Below are 21,642 nucleotides of genomic sequence, written 5' to 3' on the forward strand. Positions count from 1 at the left end.
TCATAGTCTAACTGCTAGACTAGCAGGTCTTCCTACTCCTTCCTCTGGAAAGGGAAAGCAGAGTGATTGTGCTTAAGATCAAAGATTTCAAGCCAGAAGGAGTCCTTAGAGACCACTGATTTCAGCCCTTTTATTTTACTGCTGAGAAAACTGTTAGTCCCTGCGTCTGAGGTGAGATTTGAATGTCTTCCTTGCTTCAGGTCCAGCAATCTAGGCCATTGTAGCATTTAGCTAATCCAACCTTCTCATTTAACAGATGAGGAAACTGAGGTCAGGATGTTATTTGACTTGCCCAGTCATGCAGGTATAATAATTGGCAGCACTGACGCTTTCATGTTCAGGACCTTCCTGCGGAAAGATCCAGCTCCTTTTTCCACTCATTTTTCTGCTTTAAAAGCTGAACAATTGCGTTCCCATAAAAGGTCACTCATAAACCTGAAGCCTCGGTCCACCTGGACAATGGTCCATCCCAGCTTCTGTGCTCTTTTGTTTGACTATTTTTCAGGGCGTGGTCAATGCTGGGTGTGATGGGACAGCTTCCCCTCGGATAGCTTCCTACAACGCCCATATTTTATTGTCGAGGGAGGGGCTTTTAGGACATTTTCGAGTACTTGGAGCATGACGCTAAGGAGAAAGGCGAACTAGAAAGTGTAACGGACCGGAATGAAAGGACTTCAGCTCCCTGGGCCAGCTCCCGGGGCCAGCTTGCTGGGCAGGAACCGCCCCCGAAACAAAAACGGTGCATCCTCTTCAGCCATCCTCCATCCACTTTGAGGATTGGCCGAAAGCGCAACAAAGGAGGGGGGCGGTGTCTCGCTTCTTGGCCAATCCCATGTAAGAGTGCTGTGACAGTTTCCTTGTGACGTCATTTCAATGCGCGTGTGGGGCGGGGTGGGGGGGACGCCTATAAAAAAGGGCTTCCGGAATTACAGCAGAAGTGCCTGCTGGGGGAACGCTTTTCCACTCTTCTGGGAACTGTTTCACTTAACATCGTAAGGTGAGCCTCCTGCTTCTTCATGGCCTTTTGCGGCTGTGTCCCGATCTGAAGAGAACGAGTCTCATGGTGGTCCTACACGCAAGGGTGTCGGGGGCGGGGCGTCAACTTCCTTAGGAAATGAGGCCTTGAGGGAAGGGGGAAGGAGGAAGGAGGAAGGGGAGGTGAAGGGAGGACGAATCAAGTTGTGGCAGCTGGAGAGCCAAAGACACCCATTTTTAAAAAAGGCTTTCTTATTTCTGGAACTCCTGTTAAAATAAATCTATCTGGGGAGCACCCAAAAATAGTGCTTATCCAGGTTTTGCTGTAATTGAACATTGTCCTTGCGTATAATCAGTCATCCAGTACTTTTAGGATCTTAGACAGAAATTAAATTAACGAACATTTATTGAGAGCTTACTCTGTGGCTACTAAAGTGGGACAAAAAAAGACAGTGCCTCTTCTTAAAGGAGTTTACAATCTAGTACTGCTTTTATGATAAAACTGCCTGTTAGAGAAAGCAGTGATATAAGTTATATAACTGCAAAGGAGGAGTATAAATAGTGGTAGAAGCAATCAATCAACAAATATTTATGAAGTGAAGTGCTAACTGTGCTGAGCACTGAAGCCTTTAAGGAAGGAAAAGATTTCAGCTACTAGAGAAGGGGATTTACCACATTCTAAAAATAGGGAGTGGTGAATGTAAAAGACGGGAAGGCAGAACATGACTGAATAGTTGCATAGTCTGGTTATGCTGGCTTCCCCCTCTTGAACAATGAATACTTCAGGGATTATAGCAGGAGAAAACTGCAAAAGAAGTAGGTTGCTAATCTAGGGATTTTGTAGTTTATTCTGCTAGCAAGGGGGAGCTTTTGAAACTCAAACAAGAAAAGACTTTTGTGGTCATCTAGTTTTTGGCATCTAGTTTGAACAGTTCCAGTGATAGGGAGCTCACTACTTTGTAAATCAATTATTGACCATTTTGGAATAGCTTTGGTTGTTTATTCGTGTTTTTATGCACCCATATCTGTGGAGAGATATAAAAGGATTACAGTAGCACAGCACAGTGGGCAATAATTAGTAAAGAAATATTTAAGTGAATGTTAAGTGACCAAATTTTAAAGAGCAACACGACTACAATGTTATTGTAATATATAACAATTATTATATAATTTGTGTTTATATAAGTATATGATTAAAAGTAAAATTTATGAGTGAAAACCTAATAGAATTGATGAGACTTAAAGGATGAATAGAATGAATTGGCAGTACTGAATGTAGAATTTAGAGCTCAAGGGAACCTTAGAGATCATTATTAAACTTCTTTATTTTACATTTGAGTAAATCAGCTCTCAAAGTGTTGAATCATTTACCCTAGGACACTCACACAAGAAAAGAAAAGGCTTTATGAAATTAAGGATATAGAATAGAAAAGGCATCTAGTTCAGCCCTCTCATTTTATAATTGAAACTGAGACCCAGAGTGGTTAAGTGATTTTCCCAGATCACAAAGGTAGTAAGTGACAAAATCAGAATTAGAACTGAGATCCTCTCCATTTCAAATCTATTCATCTAGTGTATCAGGCTGTCTTTTTGAAAGGACAGAATTGAGTGGTGGAGGTAAATTAGGTTTGGTGATTTTTTTCTTTTTTCTTTTTAAACCCTTACCTTCCGTCTTGGAGTCAATACTGTGTATTGGCTCCAAGGCAGAAGAGAGGTAAGAGTAGGCAATGGGGTCAAGTGACTTGCCCAGAGTCACACAGCTGGGAAGTGTCTGAGGTCACATTTGAACCTAGGACCTCCTGTCTGGATCTCAATCCACTGAGCTACCCAGCTGCCCCCTAGGTTTGATGATTTGTAGAAGGTTAAGGAGCTGAAAGCTAAAGTATTATTGAGAGTTGTATTGAAATGGATGATCATATTGGGCAAGGAGATATGTAGTCAGAGGAAGTTTAATTATATTAATTGGAAGCAGTCAAGTGATTGGAGATTTCTGTACTTATTACTTTAGAGTTTGGGCCCCAACACTTATTATTTGGAATAAGGGATCCTTGAATCTGTATGTCCACCAAGCATTGTCACTTTGGACTTTATTTATCTCTGAACAAAATATGCAGTATGACTCACAGATACATAGACATACCTTCTCTAGAATAAACCATGTCTCCCACTTATTTTTCAAATGTATTATAGAGGATTTTGTAATTAGTAAAGCAAAAATTCATTTAAAAGTTTTGCTGACTTTATAAACAACTTTTTATCATAGTAATACTTTCTCAGATACTAATGGTACAAGTCAGTTGATCAATAAACATTTACTTAGAATCTACTCTGTTCCAGGCATATGCTAACAGATATTAATAGTAAAACTGCTGTCATGTTGTATGTAGTCCATGAAATTTTTTGACATTAAAAAAGAGTCCTTATACTTGAAAAAGAGGCTAACCCAAACATTTAGAGAATACAAAGGGAAATGAGAGAAGTAGAAGACAAGAAATGTTCTGCTCTGCAGGGAGATAGGGAAGAAGAGGAATCAAAAATAACATTATTTTTTGAACCTCTTGTGACCCAGATGATTTGGGGTACTACTGAGAGAAATAGAGAAGTCAGGAAAAAGTTTTTAGAGAATATGGTAAGTTTAGTTTGGGACCTTCATGTATAGATATCCAGGAAACTGGGAAATTCTGGTCTACATAGAAAACAGTTTGTCTTGCCTCAGTCACTTATGTGTGTGTCATATTAATGCAATTGGCCTTCATTTTCTTTTGCTCTTTTCCAGCTTGTTATCTGAGGTCAATGACGCAGGTATGCTGGTTAGTGAAGCAGGACAACTGCCATCAACGAATCAGACTGCCACATCTAGAAACAGTGGTGATAGGACGTGGTCCAGAGACCAAAATAACTGACAAGAAATGTTCTCGGCAACAAGGTAAGTAATGGCTACACTAGTCTAAAAGATTCTTGTAACACCTAATGACTGCAGGGCCGATTTGAGAAAGTATCAAGTTAAGCAGAGTTGCTTGTGTTAGATAATGCTGTCCTAAAAGAAAATCTAGATGTTGAGGTTTTCCACAAGTGCCTAGGTCCATCAGCTTAGTTGATTCAACACTTTTCCTTTATCTCATGATTATGGGACTGACTTCAGTTGTCCATTCCCTTGAAGATAATAGATTTTAGATTCCCATCGTGATGAAAAAGATGAGCTCTGAGGTGACCAGACTAAATAATGGGAGGTCAAATTAATAATAGCACAAGGTGGGGGTCTTAGCTATTGAGATTGAATTCTTTGCTCTCTAGCTTCTAACCTTATCACTTGACTTAAATTGCTCTCTCTAATAAACAATCATTAAAAATGAAAAATTTTTTCAATTAAAATTTTTTTGTTTACCCTTCATCTTCCTTTTCTCTGCTGAAAAAGAAAGAAAAACAAAACCATTATAATATGTTCATAGTCAAACAAAGCAGATTCATTTATTAGCTATTTTAAAAAATATCTTAATCTGTATCTTGATTCTATCACCTTTCTGTCAGGAAATAGATAACTTACTTGATTGTGAGCCCTCTGAATCATGGCTGATCATTGTACTGATCAAAATTTTTAAGCCTTTCAAAGTTCAACAGGCAATGTGTCAGGCTTCTGAGAGCTGAAGGGACATCAGGTCTCCCTCTAGGAAGAGCTGAACCGACTGAGGTCAAGAAAGGAGACCAATCAAACCCTTCAGACCTTTTTCTCAGGAATCATTGTTGAGCTGTGTCTCTTGTCTTGAAATGCTGAAAATGATTTTTGAACCAAATCAAACCACTAGAACTCTACCTGTATTTTTCCTCCTAAATGTCATCTTATTAGAAGATCCAGATTGTAGAAGACCTTGAAAACCATGCAAACAGCTCTGAACTTAATTACCAAAGAAACAACATGACCATATATGCAAATGACAGATTAGTCTGGCAGCAGTCTGTAGGATGGAGACTGGAGGTGGAAAGACCTGGAGACTGGAGGTGGAAAGACCTGTTAGGAGACTATTACATTAGTCTCTGTGGGTAGTAATTAGGTCTTATGCTTAACATGCATCAGTTAGTCAACAAGCATTTATTTGGCATTTACTATGGGTCAGGCACTGTCACTGAGGAAAAGAGGTGACTAAAGGAAACCAGGTTCCAGACGTTTGAATCTCTGGGCCCTGGTCTTGGACCTCCTGCCTAGAGCCCACAAGCCCTGCAGTTTGGAGGCAGGCTGGGGGCCCCTTTTTCTTGGGGCAAATGACCAATGGAGGGTTTGAAGAGTTAAAGTTCTGCCAGTGGATCGTGTTAGACCTGCCTAACTTCCATGGTAGTGATAGTTAGCTCAGAAATGATTTGCCACAGCTTCATCCCTCACTCTGAGCAGCCTGGTGCTCCCTCGGCCTCCTGGTACCTACTGTGCCCATCTCCTAGCCCTTTCTGATCTGTGTTTGAGATTGTTTTTAAGAATGAGGTCCCAAAGGAGGCAAGAAGGGAAAGGGGTTGAGAGCAATGACCGAGGCTTAGCAGTTTGGGACAAAAGAAAGAGAAGGATTGGGGATGGGGTGGTAGGATGATGCTTAGTTTTGAGAGTTGGAAAAGGAGAAATCAGGAAGGACCCTCCCAGGGACTTCATGTTCTCAGGTAGGCGGGAGGCTCTTGGAAGTGTGAGGAGCTTCAGGAAGGAGAAGAAAACCCTTGTGGCTGCCTCACAGAGAAGCCTCTATTTGTCTTTGTGAGGAAGCCTTGTTAGGTGATAGCTGGTGTATGCTGATAGCAGTCAGTGACTGGCTCATCCTGACCGTTACCTGCACAGTTGGGCAACAGGAGAGAACAGACTGATTCTCCAGAACATTCTCCAATGAGCAAGTGACCTATATGAGATAGCTACTGTCATTTGAATCCAACTATTGTACTATGTTGCTTAAAAACTAGAAATAAACATTTTGCTCTAAGAGGCTACAGATTGCATGGTGATATACTAGAAAGAGAAGCTTAGCATCAGAGAATGATGTTTAAATCTCAGCCCTGTCACTGTCTGGAGGACTTTGAGCAAGTCATTTGACCTCTCTGGAACTCAGCTTCCTCATCTGCAAGAAAAATAATGCTGGCATTTACAAAGCATTTTAAAGTTCACAAAGCATTTTACATTCATTCATTTCTTTGAGTCTCACAGAAACTGTTTACAGTAGAGTCCATCTTTATCCCCACTTGACAGAAAACCGAGGCTGAGAGGTTTTAATAATTGCTTTCAGAAGTCACATAATTAGCTTGAGGAGCTAGTGAGGCATGATTCAAACTCAGGTCTTCTTGCTTTCAAGTATAGCACTCCATCCACTACACCTCTAGCCAAAGTAGGGCTAGATGACCTTGAAGGTAACTTGCAGCTCTAAATGGAGGATCCCATTGACCTATCATCAAATGAGCTTTGATTACACCTCGTCAGTGGGCTGGCATTAAAGCTTAGTAATAAGGTGACAGACACTTCATGGAGACTACATGTGTATTACTGATAAAAGTACAAATCAACCTCTTCATGACCTCCCTGAAGAGGGAAGAATAATATTTTTATAATAATGTAGTATCCTGTTCTCTGAATCATTTCCTTCCTTAGGTTTCTGTATTAACCATTTTACACACTTTACACACCTCTTTTCATTGCTGTAAACTAAATTCTGCCATTAGATAAATGAAAAGCATACCTTCAGAAGAATCTTAGCAGTAGATAATGTGAATGTTTATAATGCCAATTTACCAGCCTAAAAATTGTGAGATTCTGGAACGTTATTCTGCGTAATAGAGAGACTTCATGTTTTTCTATGCTGTGAAGTACATGGGCTTTTTAAATAGGGAATAACATTATGTTACATTTGTGGTAGAACCCCCGGGTCCTAAAATCAAAGGTTTGATTTTTTTTTTTTAAAGCAATACCACTACCTTTTTTTTTTTTTTAAATCCCTTATCATCTTCTTAGAATCAATACCAACTATCTGTTTCAAGGAAGTAGATCAGTAAGGGCTAGGCAATGGGGGTTAATTGACTTGCCCAGGATTATACAGTTAAGAAGTGTCTGAGGCCAGATTTGATCCCAGATCCTTCTGACTTTAGTTCTGGCACTCTATCCACTGGTACTACCTAGCCACCCCAAAATACCACTGTTCTGTGGGATTTCCTTAGCCTGGGAAATGTGACCAAGTGCCCTGCTAGGTCCCTGAATGGAAAAAGCATTTGCTAGGCACTTACTGTGTAGCACTGTGCTAGGTGCTGGAAATACAAATAGAAAAGCAAGCCGGGTCTGCCCTCCAGGAGCTTGTATTCTAACCTGAGGCATCAGCATTTCTAGGAGGGCTCAGCTTCAGGATAGACGGGAAAGCCCATTTGGCCTGTGCAGTGCCATGCACATGGTAGTGATTTTAGTTATTCTCATTTCTGATGATGAAACCATATTTGTTTCTGATGTTGAACATTTGACAGTTGCAGAGACTTTGGAAGAAGTTTCCTTTCACATTTTTCTAGCCGTGCAGGAGATGATGGTACCTGTAACCATGGCTGTCAGGCTGCATATCCACATGGGTGCTTCCAGGAATGGCAGCTTTGGGAACTGGATTGGAAGCAGGGTCATGATGCTATTCTTCAGACTTTGGGTAGAGATTTCTGGCTTTAGCTAGTGAGGTGTTGAGAGTAAGTAGTGGCACAGTGAAATCACCGTAGTATTGTTTTATTTTCACATCCAAAGTGCAGCTTTCAATAGCTTTTTGTTTCTCTGAAAAATTGTCATTTGAGCTTTGGGCCTTTGTCTTTTGGGGCCTTCAGCTAACAGCAGAAATTCTGAAACTGTCTACTTGTGTTGCTATTAAAAAGACTTCAAAAGACTCATGGAGTGGGGACGGTTAGATGAGAGGTTAAAATTTTGCTTCAGATTTTGCTTGACACTTCCTAGCTGTATGACCCTGGACAAGTCACTTACCCTCTATTGCCTAGCCCTTACTGCCCTTCTGCCTTGGAACTGATTCTTAGTATTGATTCTCAGAAAGGAAGGGTTTAAAAAAAAAAACCAAAAACCAACTTAAGAGAATGGTGGCTGTTCAGCCTTTCTGTTTGGGGAGTAATTTGAATGCTATCTTTTATTTAATTAATTAATTAAGAACATTTTTCCATAGTTACAGGATTCATGTTCTTTCCCTCCTCTTCTCCCACCTCCTCCCATAGCTGATGCACAATTCCACTGGGTTTTACATGTCATTGATTAAGACCTATTTCCATATTATTGATATTTGTGCTAGGGTGCTCATTTTGAGTCAATAATCCCTAATTATATCCCCATCCACCCATGTGATTAGACAGTTGTTTTTCTGTGTTTCTATTCCTATCGTTCTTCCTCTGAATGTGAATAGTGTTCTTTCTCATAGGTCCCTCATAGTTGTCCTGGGTCATTGCAATGTTGCTAGTACCAGGAGTCCATTACATTCGATTGTGCCACAGTGTATCTCTGTGTACAATGTTCTCCTGGTTCTGCACCTTTCACTCTGCATCAATTCCTGGAGGTCATTCCAGTTCACATGGAATTCCTCCAGTTTATTCCTTTGAGCACAATAGTATTCCATCACCAGCATATACCACAATTTGTTCAGCCATTCCCCAATTGAAGGGCGGGCATACCTTCGTTTTCCAGTTTTTTTGCCACCACAAAGCGTAGCTATAAATATTTTTGTGAAAGTCTTTTTTCTTATGATCTCTTTGGGTTATAAACCCAGCAGTGATATGGTTGGATCAAAGGGCAGACATCTTTTAGTGCTCTTTGGACATAGTTCCAAATTGTTATCCAGAATGGTTGGATCAATTCACAACTCCACCAGCAATGCATTAATGTCCCAATTTTGCCAGATTGAGGAGTGACTTAGAAAAATCTTGTGGGATCACATTGAGTCATATTCCATACTAAGGCTTTTCCTTCCTCCAGGAAAAGTAGAAACAAGTTATGTTCTTAAGTATTAATTTATTTTAATTTCTTTCAGTACATCTGAAAGCGGAATGCAATAAGGGCTATGTCAAAGTAAAGCAGGTATGTACCTTTTGGTTTACTTGGGTTTATTTAACATTTTACTTTTGTTAAAAACTTTTAAATTTAATTGTTTTATTCAGTTTTGTTTTGGTAAATTATTTAAATCCCAGTGTCCTTAATATTTGAATTACTTACAACACACAAGCATTCAAAACAGCTAAAGAAAACAATATAGGTGTATCATTGGCCAGTAGTATATATAACCTTAGACTCCAGTTATTTTTCATTTTGTTTATATGAAAGATTAGTTTTATAAATTAGAACAAAATTATCCAGTGCTTTTGATTTAAGTTTCGTTGCCATTTGGAGTTTACCTTCATTTATAGAATTATAATATTGAATGTCCCTGAGAGTAAGGACTTTTGGGGTGGGTGGGGGTGGTTTGGAGGAGAAGGGCAGTTCACAAGTACCCTATCGTGGTGCCTTTCACTTGGTTTTCTTAAATATTCGTTGAATATGGTTCCATTTTGTTCATTCTGTTCTCATGAAATACTTTACCATCAAGTAATCATTTAAGTACTTTGCCAGGCATCGAATTATGTTTTTTTAAGGATTCAGTTAAAATGAAACAATCTCTACCCTCAGAATACTTACATCTTACATATTCACCTTAGGGGTGCACCTAGGGGGATCAGGAAAGGCCTTTTGAAGGAGATAGCCTGACCTTTAAGGAGAGCTCAAGATGATTCCAAGAAGGGGAGGTGAAGAGGAAGAACCTTCTAGGCCAGAAGAGAGGGATAGACAGACAGATAGCCTCTTCAGAGGCTTCGAGAATGGTGTGCTGTGGTCAACAAGTCAGCCAGTTTGACCAGAACCTGCCAGTGTGTGGTGAGGAAGTAATGTGGAGTCAACCTTGGCTACCAAACAGAGGAATTTATATTTATCCTTAAGGTCATGGGAAGCTCCCTTTTCAGGAGGGGAGTGATTTGGGCATTTCCAATAGTGAATCAAATCAAGTAAGAATTCTCTGTTCTTCCAGGAAGAAATGAGTTCACTTCTTGTTGGTGGGCATGTAACATATGTATATGGCATATGTTGTAAACTGGAATGGTCTTCGGGTGAACCTGTTAACTGGTGGTTTGGCAGAGGGAGGGAGTATATTGGCTAGAGCTGGAGAAAAGGGGGGGGGGGGGAACAGGCAGTGAACTAGGTGGGGAGGTGCTGCTTCTCAGACTGGCCCAGGCTTACAAACAAGGAAGGCACAAATATATCAATTTTCCAGTTCCATTCTGCACTTTTGGGGTTTGTTTTTAGTTGCCAGTAAATTTTATTTAAAAATCTAACCTCTTAGAGCAAGGCACATATCTCAGCTTTGGGTGAGCTATAGGGAAGGAAAGGAGTGACTATGCCAAGGCTCAAAGAATATTAATGATAACAGTTGGAGAGGTGAAAGAGGGATTGCTACCCAGTAATTGGTAACCCAGCCAATGAAGATAGAATATTGAAACAGAAGAAAACTTTACAAAATCCCATTTTCCTCCAGTAGTCTTAGTTCAGCCACATTTAAATTTTAATTTCAAGATGCAAAAATATTTTGAGTTTCAAATAACCATCTTATAGGTAAACCTCTAGAATTTATTCCTCTAATTAGGGACTTCTGTAAACTGAGAAGTACGCACACATATGTACCCCTAAAATCCCTTTCATGTTGCTGCAGTGTATCAGATTTGCTTAAGCTACTTGGCAAAGAAAAGATTTTTCTTTTACCTTAATCTGAACCCTGAGTTGGATGTTCTCCCAGTCATTGGACACAGCCCCAGAGCATTTAATACTTTTCTCCCTCTCTCCAAGCCAAGCAGCTTTTTTGGCTAGGAGATAGGCAGTGTTGGGAACTAGTTTCTCCATACCTAGGAAACACAGTAGTTATTTCCTAAGTGTTGTGTAATTCTGATGAACAAACCCAGCCTTTTCTCACTGTCTATATCCTCTTCTCCATGTTCTCTTTGTTCCTACTCAGAGGCTATTGGAACAGACTGGGAATATGAAAATAAGACAATTACCTGAAATCAGGTTGTCATGTTTACTTTTTTTCATTGAATTTTATTTTCAGGTCTATATTCTCCCTCTTACCTTTCCCCTCCCTACTCCTAGCGAAGGCAAGGAAAGGCCTTATTACAAACATGCATAGTGACAAAACAAATTCTTGCACTAGCCACAGGCTTGCTGATTTTTTTAAAAAGGAAAACTGATAATCCTCCCTTGGCTTTTTTTTTCCCTTCATGAATTTAAATTTTTTTAATTAAATTATTTTTATCAATTACATGTAATAACAAATTTCCACATAGTTTTCCAGAAGTTATATGATTATCCTCTTTATTTCTGATACTCCATGAGGTTGGAAGATGGCAAGTACTCCTGTAAATGTAAAGCACTATTCAAATGCAGTTTGTCACTATTATTCTGGAAGGTTGTTTCAAATCTACCCTGACAGCACTGATCTGTCTGCTAGTTATTTCTGGCTTTAATTACTTTGATGAGTACACACAGCCATGTGCCCCCTTTTTACCTTTTCTACCAGCCCTACCCCCTACTAGTTCTTTTTTTTTTTTTTAACTTGACCTATGACAGGGTAGAGAGCACTTGGTGTGAGGAACTACTTCCACCAATACAGATGGGCACCTGCTCCACAGTTTTTGGTTTTAGAGAATTCCTGGGGATGCCAAGAGGCTAAATGATCAGCATAACACAGCCAGGAAAGGACTTTACCTCAGCACTTCCACTGTAGTTCTCATTTCTTTTGAATCAGGCTCTATGTTGAACTGTAACAACATGTGGTACCTGAATTTTTTTTTTTTTAAGCTTCCCTCTGTCTCTTCCCAAAAGGGCAGGGAGTTGTCCTAGGAAGACTACAATTCTAAGGATTAGTAAAAAAATATAACTTCATGAATCAGTTGGCTTTAGAATAAGAATCCCTTGTATTTAAGCTAACAAACTTAAAATCAAATCTTTCCCTTCCTTTATAATCCTCCCTGTTAACCTATCCTCTTTAGTTTTCTTGGAATAAAAGTAATTGTTTAGATTCAGAAATATTTTTTTTTCTTCTCTCCGTTATCAGAAAAAGTACTGTTATAATGCAACATAGGTATATTTGTATCTCTTAGGAAATTCTCACTGTTCTTTCTTTCATATAGATGGGAATCAATCCAACCAGTGTTGACTCAGTAATTATTGGGAAAGACCAGGAGGTAATGCTAAAGCCAGGACAGATTCTCCACATTGTGAATGAACTTTACCCTTACACTGTACAATTTGTAGAAGAAACTGAGAAACCTGTTTCAGGAGGAGAAAGGAAGAGGAAGAGGCCTTGTGATGACAATGAAACTGATGAGGAAATTAAATCAGGAAAGGTGGAAGCAGAGCCCTTGGACTGTTCAGAGGGTACTTCAGCTCTTAAGCCGCCAACCAGCACTAGATCTGTGCCAGATCTTCTGAAGGGAGAAAAACCTTCCCACAAAAAGGTGAATGGCTTGAGGTAACTAGGTGGTAATGACAAGAATGTTATTTGCTTGTGGCAAGTAAATCTTTGGGTTTTCCCTCTTAATTGCTAAAATAAGTAAATTTTTTCCCCTTGAAGATTAAACATGTGGGTGGGAGGATTTTTTTTATGCTCTATTTTCACATTTTGTTTTGACATAGGCATATCCCCACAGCATCCACAAATTCTCTCAAAGAGTAATGGAAAACCACCTGATAGTGAATTTTACTGATAGCATATGTCCCCTTTACCACTTTTTAAGTTTCCCATTTGCTAATAGAAAGGATGTGTGCTTTTAACTTTCAAACATATTGTTCATTGTATTTGACCTATTTAGTTATTCATTTAGTGTTATTTGTCATTGGGTCTAATGTTCTTGTGGCTCTGCTTTCTTCACTTTGCAAACTTGGTATAAATCTTGCCATGTTTTTCTAAATTCTTCATATTTGTTGTTTCTTATAACACGACATTCCATTATAGTCATAAACTACAATTTCCTTGGCCATCCTCCAGGTGTTTAAACACATAGCAGTTTAAAAAAATTATATTTTCTGTTTCTTACATCATCCTCATTGATATCCCTTTTGCCCTCCCTGAGAGTCATATGTCAAATAGTATTTTTTAAAAGGAAAGAAAAGTCAGCACAATCATTACAATGAAAAGGTACAAAAACATGTGTAATGTTTAACACCTGTGGACCCCCCAGCTCTATTAAGGGGGGTGATTTGGGGATCACTTCTAATATCACTTCATTTAAGTCCCTCTTGATCTTTAGAATTTGTTACTAAAATTTACTTTTGATTTTTGATGTGCAGTTCTTTCCACTTACATTGTTAAGTTACTGTCAATAATGTTTTCTTGGCTCTGCTTACTTTGCACTGAATCAGATCATATAGATCTTTTTGTGCTTCTCTATGTTTATCACACATTTCTTACACCATAGTAATTTTCTATTACATTTATGTTTAGCCATTCCCCAATTGATAGAAAGCTATATTGTTTCCAATTCTTAACTATCACCCAAAGATCTGCTATAAATATTTTGGAATTTATGGGGACTTTTTTTTTGTTGTTGTTGTAGTCTTTTTTGGAGTAGAAGTCCAATAACAAAATCTCTGGTTCAAAGGGTAGGGACATTTTAGCTACTTTATTTGCATAATATTGCTTTTCAAAATGGTTGTATCATTTCACAGTTCTACCAGTAGTATGTATTGGTGGGCTTGTCTTTCTACAACCTCTTCAACATTGACTATTGCCCATTTTTGTCAATTGTGCCCATTTGTAGGGTGTAAGGTGAAACTTCTCAGGGTTATTTTGGTTTGTCTTTCTTTTATTTGTGATATATAGTGATTTCGAGCTTTTTTTTCATGTGGTTGTGAATATTTTGCTGTTCTTATTTTGAGAACTACTTGTTCATATCCTTTGACCATTTATTGTGGAATGACTATTATAGGATGCCAAACCCTTATCAGAGATATTTGATACCAAAAATTTTTTTCCCATTCAGCTACTTCCCTTCTTATCCTAGAGGTTAATTGATACTCTCTACAAAGAAGCTTTTCAGTTTCATGGGCTCACAGTTTAAAAAAAAGTTAATGTTTATTGAGATTGTTTGTTTTTATATGATTTACATTTCTCACTGTTCTCCCTTTACTCTTCCAGAGAGTCATTTCATAAAGGATAAAAAAAAGATAAAAAGAAAAGCTAACCAGCTGTGTGTGTGTGTGTGTATGTGTGTGTGTGTGTGTGTAACCAAAAACATGAATATGAATTATGTACTGTATCATACCCTCAGTACCTCATTTAATTAATTATTTTGTTTGTTTTTAGGGCCTCATTTTAGTACTTTCTTAACATAATTCCAAATTGTTTTCTACCATAATTGGATCAGTTTGCAGCTCTACCACAAATGCATTATTGGATCATGTAGTTTGTTAATAGATTTTTTGCTATTATAAATAATGTCATGAAATATATATTTTTAAAATTTTATTTTTGTCATTTGAAACATACTTCCATATTGGTCATTGGTTAAGAGTATACTCATACAAGACCAAACACTCCAAACTATAAAACCATAAATAATAGAACATAAATATAGAACATTTCAGGGCCCTCTCATCTGGCCCCCAGGCTATAGTTTGCTCATTACTGTTCTAGATCATTGCATTGCTGAAGAGGAGTAGTAGCCAAGTTTTCACAGTTCATCATTGTACAGTATTCTCAAAGTTCTGCTTATTTCACTCTGAATCAGTTCCTGCAGATCTTTCCAACTTTTTCTGAAAGCAGCCATGATATTTTTAAACACATAGTTTTTTGTCAGCTATCACCTTGGGGTATAAGTGGCATTGCTTGGGGGGGTCAAAGAGTATGATTAATTTAGAAACTTTTCTTTCATAATTGCAATTTGTTTTTAGAGCATTTGTTCCAAGTCACAACTGAGCAGCAATGAATTAGCATGGCTAGTTTCCTATAGTGCCTTCACCATTGATTCTTACATCTTTTATGATGGTAACACCCATTTGATGAGTGTGAAGGGTGATCCCTTAGAATTTTTTAAATTTGCATTTATTTGATTATTGATTATTTTGAACAGTTTCTTTGGAGGGTGTGGTTTACCTTTTGAAAATTTTCAGATCCTTTAAAAAAGTCAGGTTTAAAAACAGGATAATGGCATAATTAAAATTTCCAGTTGACAGAGACTTTTAGATATTTAAAAAGTTCTATCTTTTGATTATTTTTTCCCTACAATGTAACATTAAGATTAGTTTAAAATATATTAATAAAATTTGGTTTTTGATATAAGTACTTCCCAGCAAACATCCAAATAAACTTCCCTTTCAAGTACATTACCTGAGAAAGTTAATTAAGCTGTTGATAGTTAGGAGAGCTGTCATTAGTATTATCTCAAATTTGTCCTTATACCAGAAGTTTATGTATCATTAAGGTTCAAATATGGGAATTTAATGAAAAAGACAAGAATACTCATATTGCTAATTTTTACTTTTTTTATGAAGCTTTTTGTGACACAAGAATGGTTATTAAAAAGTAATAGTGAAGCAACTAGAACATACAGTATTTGCTTGAGGATTGCTAACAAAAAAACTTGAATTGTGAGGGAAGAGTCTTTGTAAACCCTATGTTATCATGGTGTTTTTTGAACACTTTTCTCTTTCATGTGGTAGGCATCCTTTGGACATTGGAGTCAAGGCTTGACGATTTCAATGTATGACCGTAGAATGCAGGTAAGATGAAGCACTATTTTTGAAATATTTTTAGTTCTTTTCATATATAACCATCTCATAGAAGGCCATATCTGTATTCCCAGTGGAATAGAGTAAGAAAAATGACTATTCTATGGAAAGCAGGTGAATTTTCCAGGTCTATCACCTCCTCATAGGTTTGATTCCTCTGAAGGGGTCAGGAGAACTGTGGTGGTACAGCATTTGATGGGTTTAGCTTCTAGAAGACTAGGTGTGGCTTCAGTGATTGGGATTTCTGACTACTTTTTTACTTTCAGCAACTTTATTTAAAAAAAAAACCTGCAGAATTATTTGAAAATGAAATAGACATTAGTACCACGGATGCTATTTTATTTAATTTTTAAATAATCAAATGCCTATTTGGGGATAAATGAAAAAATGTTTAAAAGTCTATTAGATTTGCACTGCTGGATTTTTAAAGTATAATCTCTACTGCTTTATCTCATTGTTTATAGCCTTGCCAATTAAAGTTTGATAATTTTTAAATGTTCTGTGGAGGATTTTGCATGTGTGTGTGCACATATCCTAAGAACCCTCTTAAAAGAGTTGTATATGAACATATATTAATGCGTTTTTAAAGGAGCCAGTCAGTGTATTTTGACTATGAATAGAATATTTTGTCCTCTATCTGAATAACAAAACATTTTTTATAAGGGATTCCAGATTCATTTTTATTTTTAAATTTTTATCTTATTTTTATTGATGCTTTCTTGCTTTTATATCACATTCATTTCTGGAATACCTCCTCTGCCTCAAGAATTATCTCTTGTAACAAAGATTTTTTTTTAAAAGAGGGGGAAACCAATTCTATAAAATTAATAAACATGCTTCCCTTAGTACTCTTCTCCAGGCCCACTTTGGTCATTGTTATCACACAATGTTTCTTTTTTTTGCATTATTTCCATTTATATTGTGTACATATTGATTACAGTAATGAATGGAAAGGACAGATTCACTTTAAATTTTCCTGTAGAACTTTTTGACTCTGGCCTTTTATGTATGTATGTCTAATAAAAAGTCCTTTTCCTCAGCATGTTACTTTTTAGTTATCTTGAGTCTGTCCCAACTGGTGTGCTGAAGGGGATCAGAATACTCATGTGAGAGGCTAAAATGAAGAGCCTACCACATAAAAGTGGATCTAGGCAGATTCCACTAGTAAACAAGAAATCTCATTTGCTTGTGTGTGCTGTTTTTGTATTCCTCTATACCAGGTTTACAGAGATGACCGAGTAGTTGTGATTAATGATAAATTTCCCAAAGCTCAATACCACTGGCTTGTGTTACCATGGGACTCCATTTCCAGTTTGAAGAATCTAAGCCAAAAACACGTAAAGCTTCTCAGACACATGCAGACCGTAGGAGGAAAGATGATTGATCGATGTGTAGAATCTAAACGCGTGCGGTTTCGATTGGGTTACCACGCTGTTCCCAGCATGAAGTAAGACTTTCTGGTGGTGTGGGGTACCACTTAGTTCTACTGAACAACCATCGCGATGATTTTCTGATTCCTGGCTATATTTTAGGCAGGTATAAATGGCAGCTTTTTGGAGATTAGCCTCAAAAAATACAGAGAGCCCCATCACCAATATTCTGGCCATCTGGTGATAAATTATTTGGCCATGGCAACTATCCTCATATAAAACAACCCATAAAACAGAAATATGCAAAACAGCATTCCCTGTGTGACACTTTTTGATTCTGCAGCGAGAGTAGTAGCAGAAGAGGGACAACAGTGCTAAGAATTTCACTGTTTATAGACCATTTGTAGTCTTTAACTCTGCTATTGGAACCCTCAATTTGAGACCTTTAACCAGTGACCAGCAAGGAAACCTACTCCAGAGAAATTTAATCTGCTTCAATAAATGCTTCTTAAGCATCTAATATGTGCCAACTAAGTGCTGGGGAATACAGATAAGGAAAAGAAAAGATAGATCCTGCCCTCAAGATACTTACAGTCTAATGGGGGGAAGACAACACACAAAAGGGGGTTGGAAAGGAGGTGATAGGAGACACCAGGGTACCCACTGCAGGGGTATCTTGTTCCATGGAATTAAAACCAGGCAGAGCTGCAGATGAAAAGTTCAAAAGATGCAGCATTCATATAAAAAGTTCCCTTTCCTCACCTACTTATTTTTTAGTGATCTTTGAGTCAATCCCACCCGGGGTGTTGGAGAAAAGGGGATCTGTGTGGTGTGTGAGAGAGGCTAGATAGAGAGGTAGCATCCCAAGTGGCTCCAGGCAGAGTCCAACAAGAAACAAGAGTCCAGTTCCTGCTTTCTATAAAGGAAGCTGAGGGAGGTGGTATCCCAGGCTTGGCTGAGCAGCATTGTGGTGGGGGAATTGTGGCAGTCTGGAGGTTTTCACCAAAGACGAAACTGGAAATTGAGAGGGGAATTCTCTTCAGAGAGGCCAAGAAAGAATTTGACAGAGTTGATGTTATTGCATATCTATAGGCAGTAAGCTACATTGCGTGGGATGATCTCTTATATCAGAGTTTTGAATTCTTTCTGTTTTCCTTTATATTATTGTAGTCATATTCTGACTCTCTTATTTCTTTCCCATATCAGTTTGTACAAGTTTTGCTAAGTTTCTCTGAATGCTTCATATGCATCATGTTTTTTAATAGCACAATAACATTCATGTTCTTTTTAAACCCTTACCTTCTATCTTTGATTCAATTCTAAGACAAAAGAGCAGCAAGAGCTAGGCAATGGGAGTTAAGGGTCACACAGATATGAAGGTGTCTAAGGTCAGATTTGAACCCAGGACCTAAGGACCTGGTTCTCTATCCACTGAGCCGCCTAGCTGCCTCTCACTTTAATTTTAAAGAAACTATTTAAATACTAGAAAAATATTGAGGAAGCAAGGTGGCATAGTTAGAGAGGGTTTAGACTTGAAATCAGGAAGATTAAAAGTTTGAATCCTACCTCAAAGATTAGCTAAATGATGATGCTGGACAAATCACTTTACTTTTCTTAGCCTTAGTTTCTTTACCTGTAAAATGGGGATAATAACAGCACCCACCTTGATAGGGTTATTGTAAGAATTAAATGAGATAATATATATGAAAGTGATCTCCAAACTTTAAAGTGCTTTATTAATGCTAGCTATCATGTCATCCTCACAGTTATTATTTTAAACTTATTAAATAAAACTGCATTTAAAATAGCTTTTTTTTCTTTAACTTTTCCCCATTCTCTCCTCATCTAGCCACTTGCATCTTCATGTGATCAGTCAGGATTTTGATTCTCCATGTCTTAGGAATAAAAAACACTGGAATTCCTTCAATACAGAATACTTCCTTGAGTCAGAAGGTAAGCAACTTCTTTTTTTTAATTTTTTGTTTAATTTTCCCATTTTCTTGTATTTTAATTATATGTCTGAATTAAGTCATGATATAACTCTTCCCCCCTACAAAGTACATATGCCATCTTCTGTTTTCTCCAAATGAACTCCTGTTCTAATAAGCCCTAAAGGACTGTCCAGATATTTGGGTTAGGCTTAATTTTTTTTAATTGACCATTTGAAAGAATGGTGCAGCTAGGTGAACTCAGCAGTAGAGAGCCAAGCCTGGAGTTGGGGGGGAGGGGGAGGACCTGGATTCAAATCTTGTCTTAGACACTTTTAGCTGTGTGACCTTGGACAACCTACTTAACCCCAGTTGCCTAACCCTTACTGCTCTTCTGTCTGGGAGCAAGTATTTAGTATCAATTCTATAAAAGGAAAGTAAGGGAGAAAGAGGGGGAGAGAGAAATGAAAGGAAGGAAGGAACTGCCTACTGGCTGGTGGATTCTTTCATTCCCCTAATTTGGCATGTGTGGAGTAGTTGTATTTTGTTTTAGAAATGAGGGAACCTTTACCCACTTGGGGGGGATTCTCTACTTCTCTAATGGGGCTCCTTCCTCTCTGTCATGCCGTTGGCGAGGCCCCCACAGCCATAGAAGTGGTTGCATATAAATGTGTGTATGGCTTTATCAACTTACTTGTCTTGGATATTTTCCTAGGCTAAGATGGATAATCAAGAATTGACTGTAGGGGGCAGCTGGGTAGCTCAGTGGAGTGAGAGTCAGGCCTAGAGACAGGAGGTCCTAGGTTCAAACCCGGCCTCAGACACTTCCCAGCTGTGTGACCCTGGGCAAGTCACTTGACCCCCATTGCCCGCCCTTACCAATCTTCCACCTATGAGACAATACACCGAAGTACAAGGGTTTAAAAAAAATTTTTTTTAAAAAAAAAGAATTGACTGTAGTTTGAATAGTGAATATATGGTTAGAATAGAAAGTCTATTAGTCACATAAAGTCCAGAGTGGAGCCAATTGGGGGAAGCTGAATCCCTTTTCAGGCTATTCCTCCTTTTTCTGATTCTGATTTCATCTCTCCTCCTCTTTGGAATTCAGACCTTGCTGTTGTGAGGGTAGAAAGAAATTCTGTCGTTAAGATGTGCCCTCTGCCCTGGAGACCCTTGGCCGAGAGTGCCTCTTCCTCCCCCGGTCACCTCATGCTCAGTAGCCTCCCTGCGCTCTCTCCCTTCATCCCTCTCTCCCACGGAGATGCCAGACTGACCCCGTGCATGCACATGTGCGGGCGGCCCCGACTGTAAGCACGCCCAGGGCTCCCTCGCCTTCAGCAGCCCTCCCTGATCTTCCTTCGCCAGGTGCTGTCATTCCCTTTTCTTTTCCTTTTTCGTGGCTGACTGTGGGGAGAAGGTGGTCTGCGATGGTACTCCCATTTCTCTCCTCTCCACCCCGCAGGCCCCGATCCCTCAGCCTTCAGCTTGCCTGGTGGCTTCCTCCCGGCTGGGCAGCATCTGCTTTTGGAGCCTATCTTGTGGCACAGCTCCTTCCTGGTGCTGGGCTTTATCCGAGGGCTTTTGTCCCACTCCTTTTCTCCGTCTGCTTTTTTTCCAGGTGCCTCAGCAGCCTCTGTGAGTTCAGTGATCCTTTTCAGGGCATTTGGATAGCTTAAACTCAGCATGTCTAAACTGAACTCTGTGTTCCCCTCCAGGTCCTCCCCTCTTCTAACCTCCCTATTACACTGCTCTTTTTTTTTTTTTTTTTAAATAACCCTTATCCTCCATCTTAGAATCAATACTGTGTTGGTTTCGAGGCAGAAGAGTGGAAAGGGCTAGGCAATGGGAGTCAGTGTCAGCTAGGAAGTATCTAAGGTCACATTTGAACCCAGGACCTCCTTTTTGAAGCCTGGCTCTTGTCCACTGAGCCATCTAGCTGCCTCCTTCCCTGTCACTCTTGAGGGCATCACAATCCTCCTAGAGAGAGGAAAGAGAACAAGCATTTATTAAACACCCACTGTGTACCAGGATCTGTGCTAAGCACTTTACAGTATTTTCTCATTTGATCCTTACAATGACCCTGGGAGGTAGATGCTATTATTATCCTCATTTTTCAGTGGAGAAAACTAAGGCAGATGGAGGTTTAGATGACTTGCCCGGGCTCACTGATCTGGTAGGTACCTGAGATAAATTTGAACTCATTTTTCCTGACTCGGCCTAGCACTTTTTCTGCTACAACTTTCCCTCCCCTGGAGCCATTTTGTTTCTAAATCCAGTGGATTCTACCCCTGTAATATCTCCAGGGTTTGCCTCTTGTGTTCTCTGATGCTTCTGCTAACCATGGTGTGGGCTTCCCATCGCCTGGCACCAGACAGGAGCATGCAGGTGGGTCTCCTGGCTACAGTCTCTCCCCATTGGGTCGCTTTCCATCCACTGAGCAACAGGTGTGAGTGTGGTGCGCCCCCCTCTCATTAAACTCCATCAACTCATCACTGCCAGCATCCCCAGAGCCCTCCCAGCCTGGCCTCTCTGACCTCTCCAGTGACACTGACCCCCCCCCCCTTCATCCCCCTCCCCTCTG

General features: G+C 39.1%; 1 protein-coding gene across 1 annotated transcript in view; it reads left to right on the forward strand.

The window, feature by feature from the left end:
- The first annotated feature begins 932 nt into the window (after positions 1-932).
- The window catches only part of APTX (aprataxin), a 23,420-nt gene continuing 2,710 nt past the window's right edge, over positions 933-21,642 (forward strand). The window contains exons 1-7 of the mRNA XM_044657512.1: positions 933-997; positions 3,752-3,901; positions 8,988-9,034; positions 12,166-12,492; positions 15,695-15,754; positions 16,984-17,210; positions 18,983-19,086. Of these exons, the coding sequence (XP_044513447.1) occupies positions 3,769-3,901; positions 8,988-9,034; positions 12,166-12,492; positions 15,695-15,754; positions 16,984-17,210; positions 18,983-19,086 (898 nt within the window). The 5' untranslated portion in view covers positions 933-997; positions 3,752-3,768. The remainder of the gene's footprint in view (positions 998-3,751; positions 3,902-8,987; positions 9,035-12,165; positions 12,493-15,694; positions 15,755-16,983; positions 17,211-18,982; positions 19,087-21,642) is intronic.

The sequence above is a fragment of the Gracilinanus agilis genome, chromosome 1, assembly GCF_016433145.1.
Source record: "Gracilinanus agilis isolate LMUSP501 chromosome 1, AgileGrace, whole genome shotgun sequence".
Classification (NCBI taxonomy): Eukaryota; Metazoa; Chordata; class Mammalia; order Didelphimorphia; family Didelphidae; genus Gracilinanus; species Gracilinanus agilis.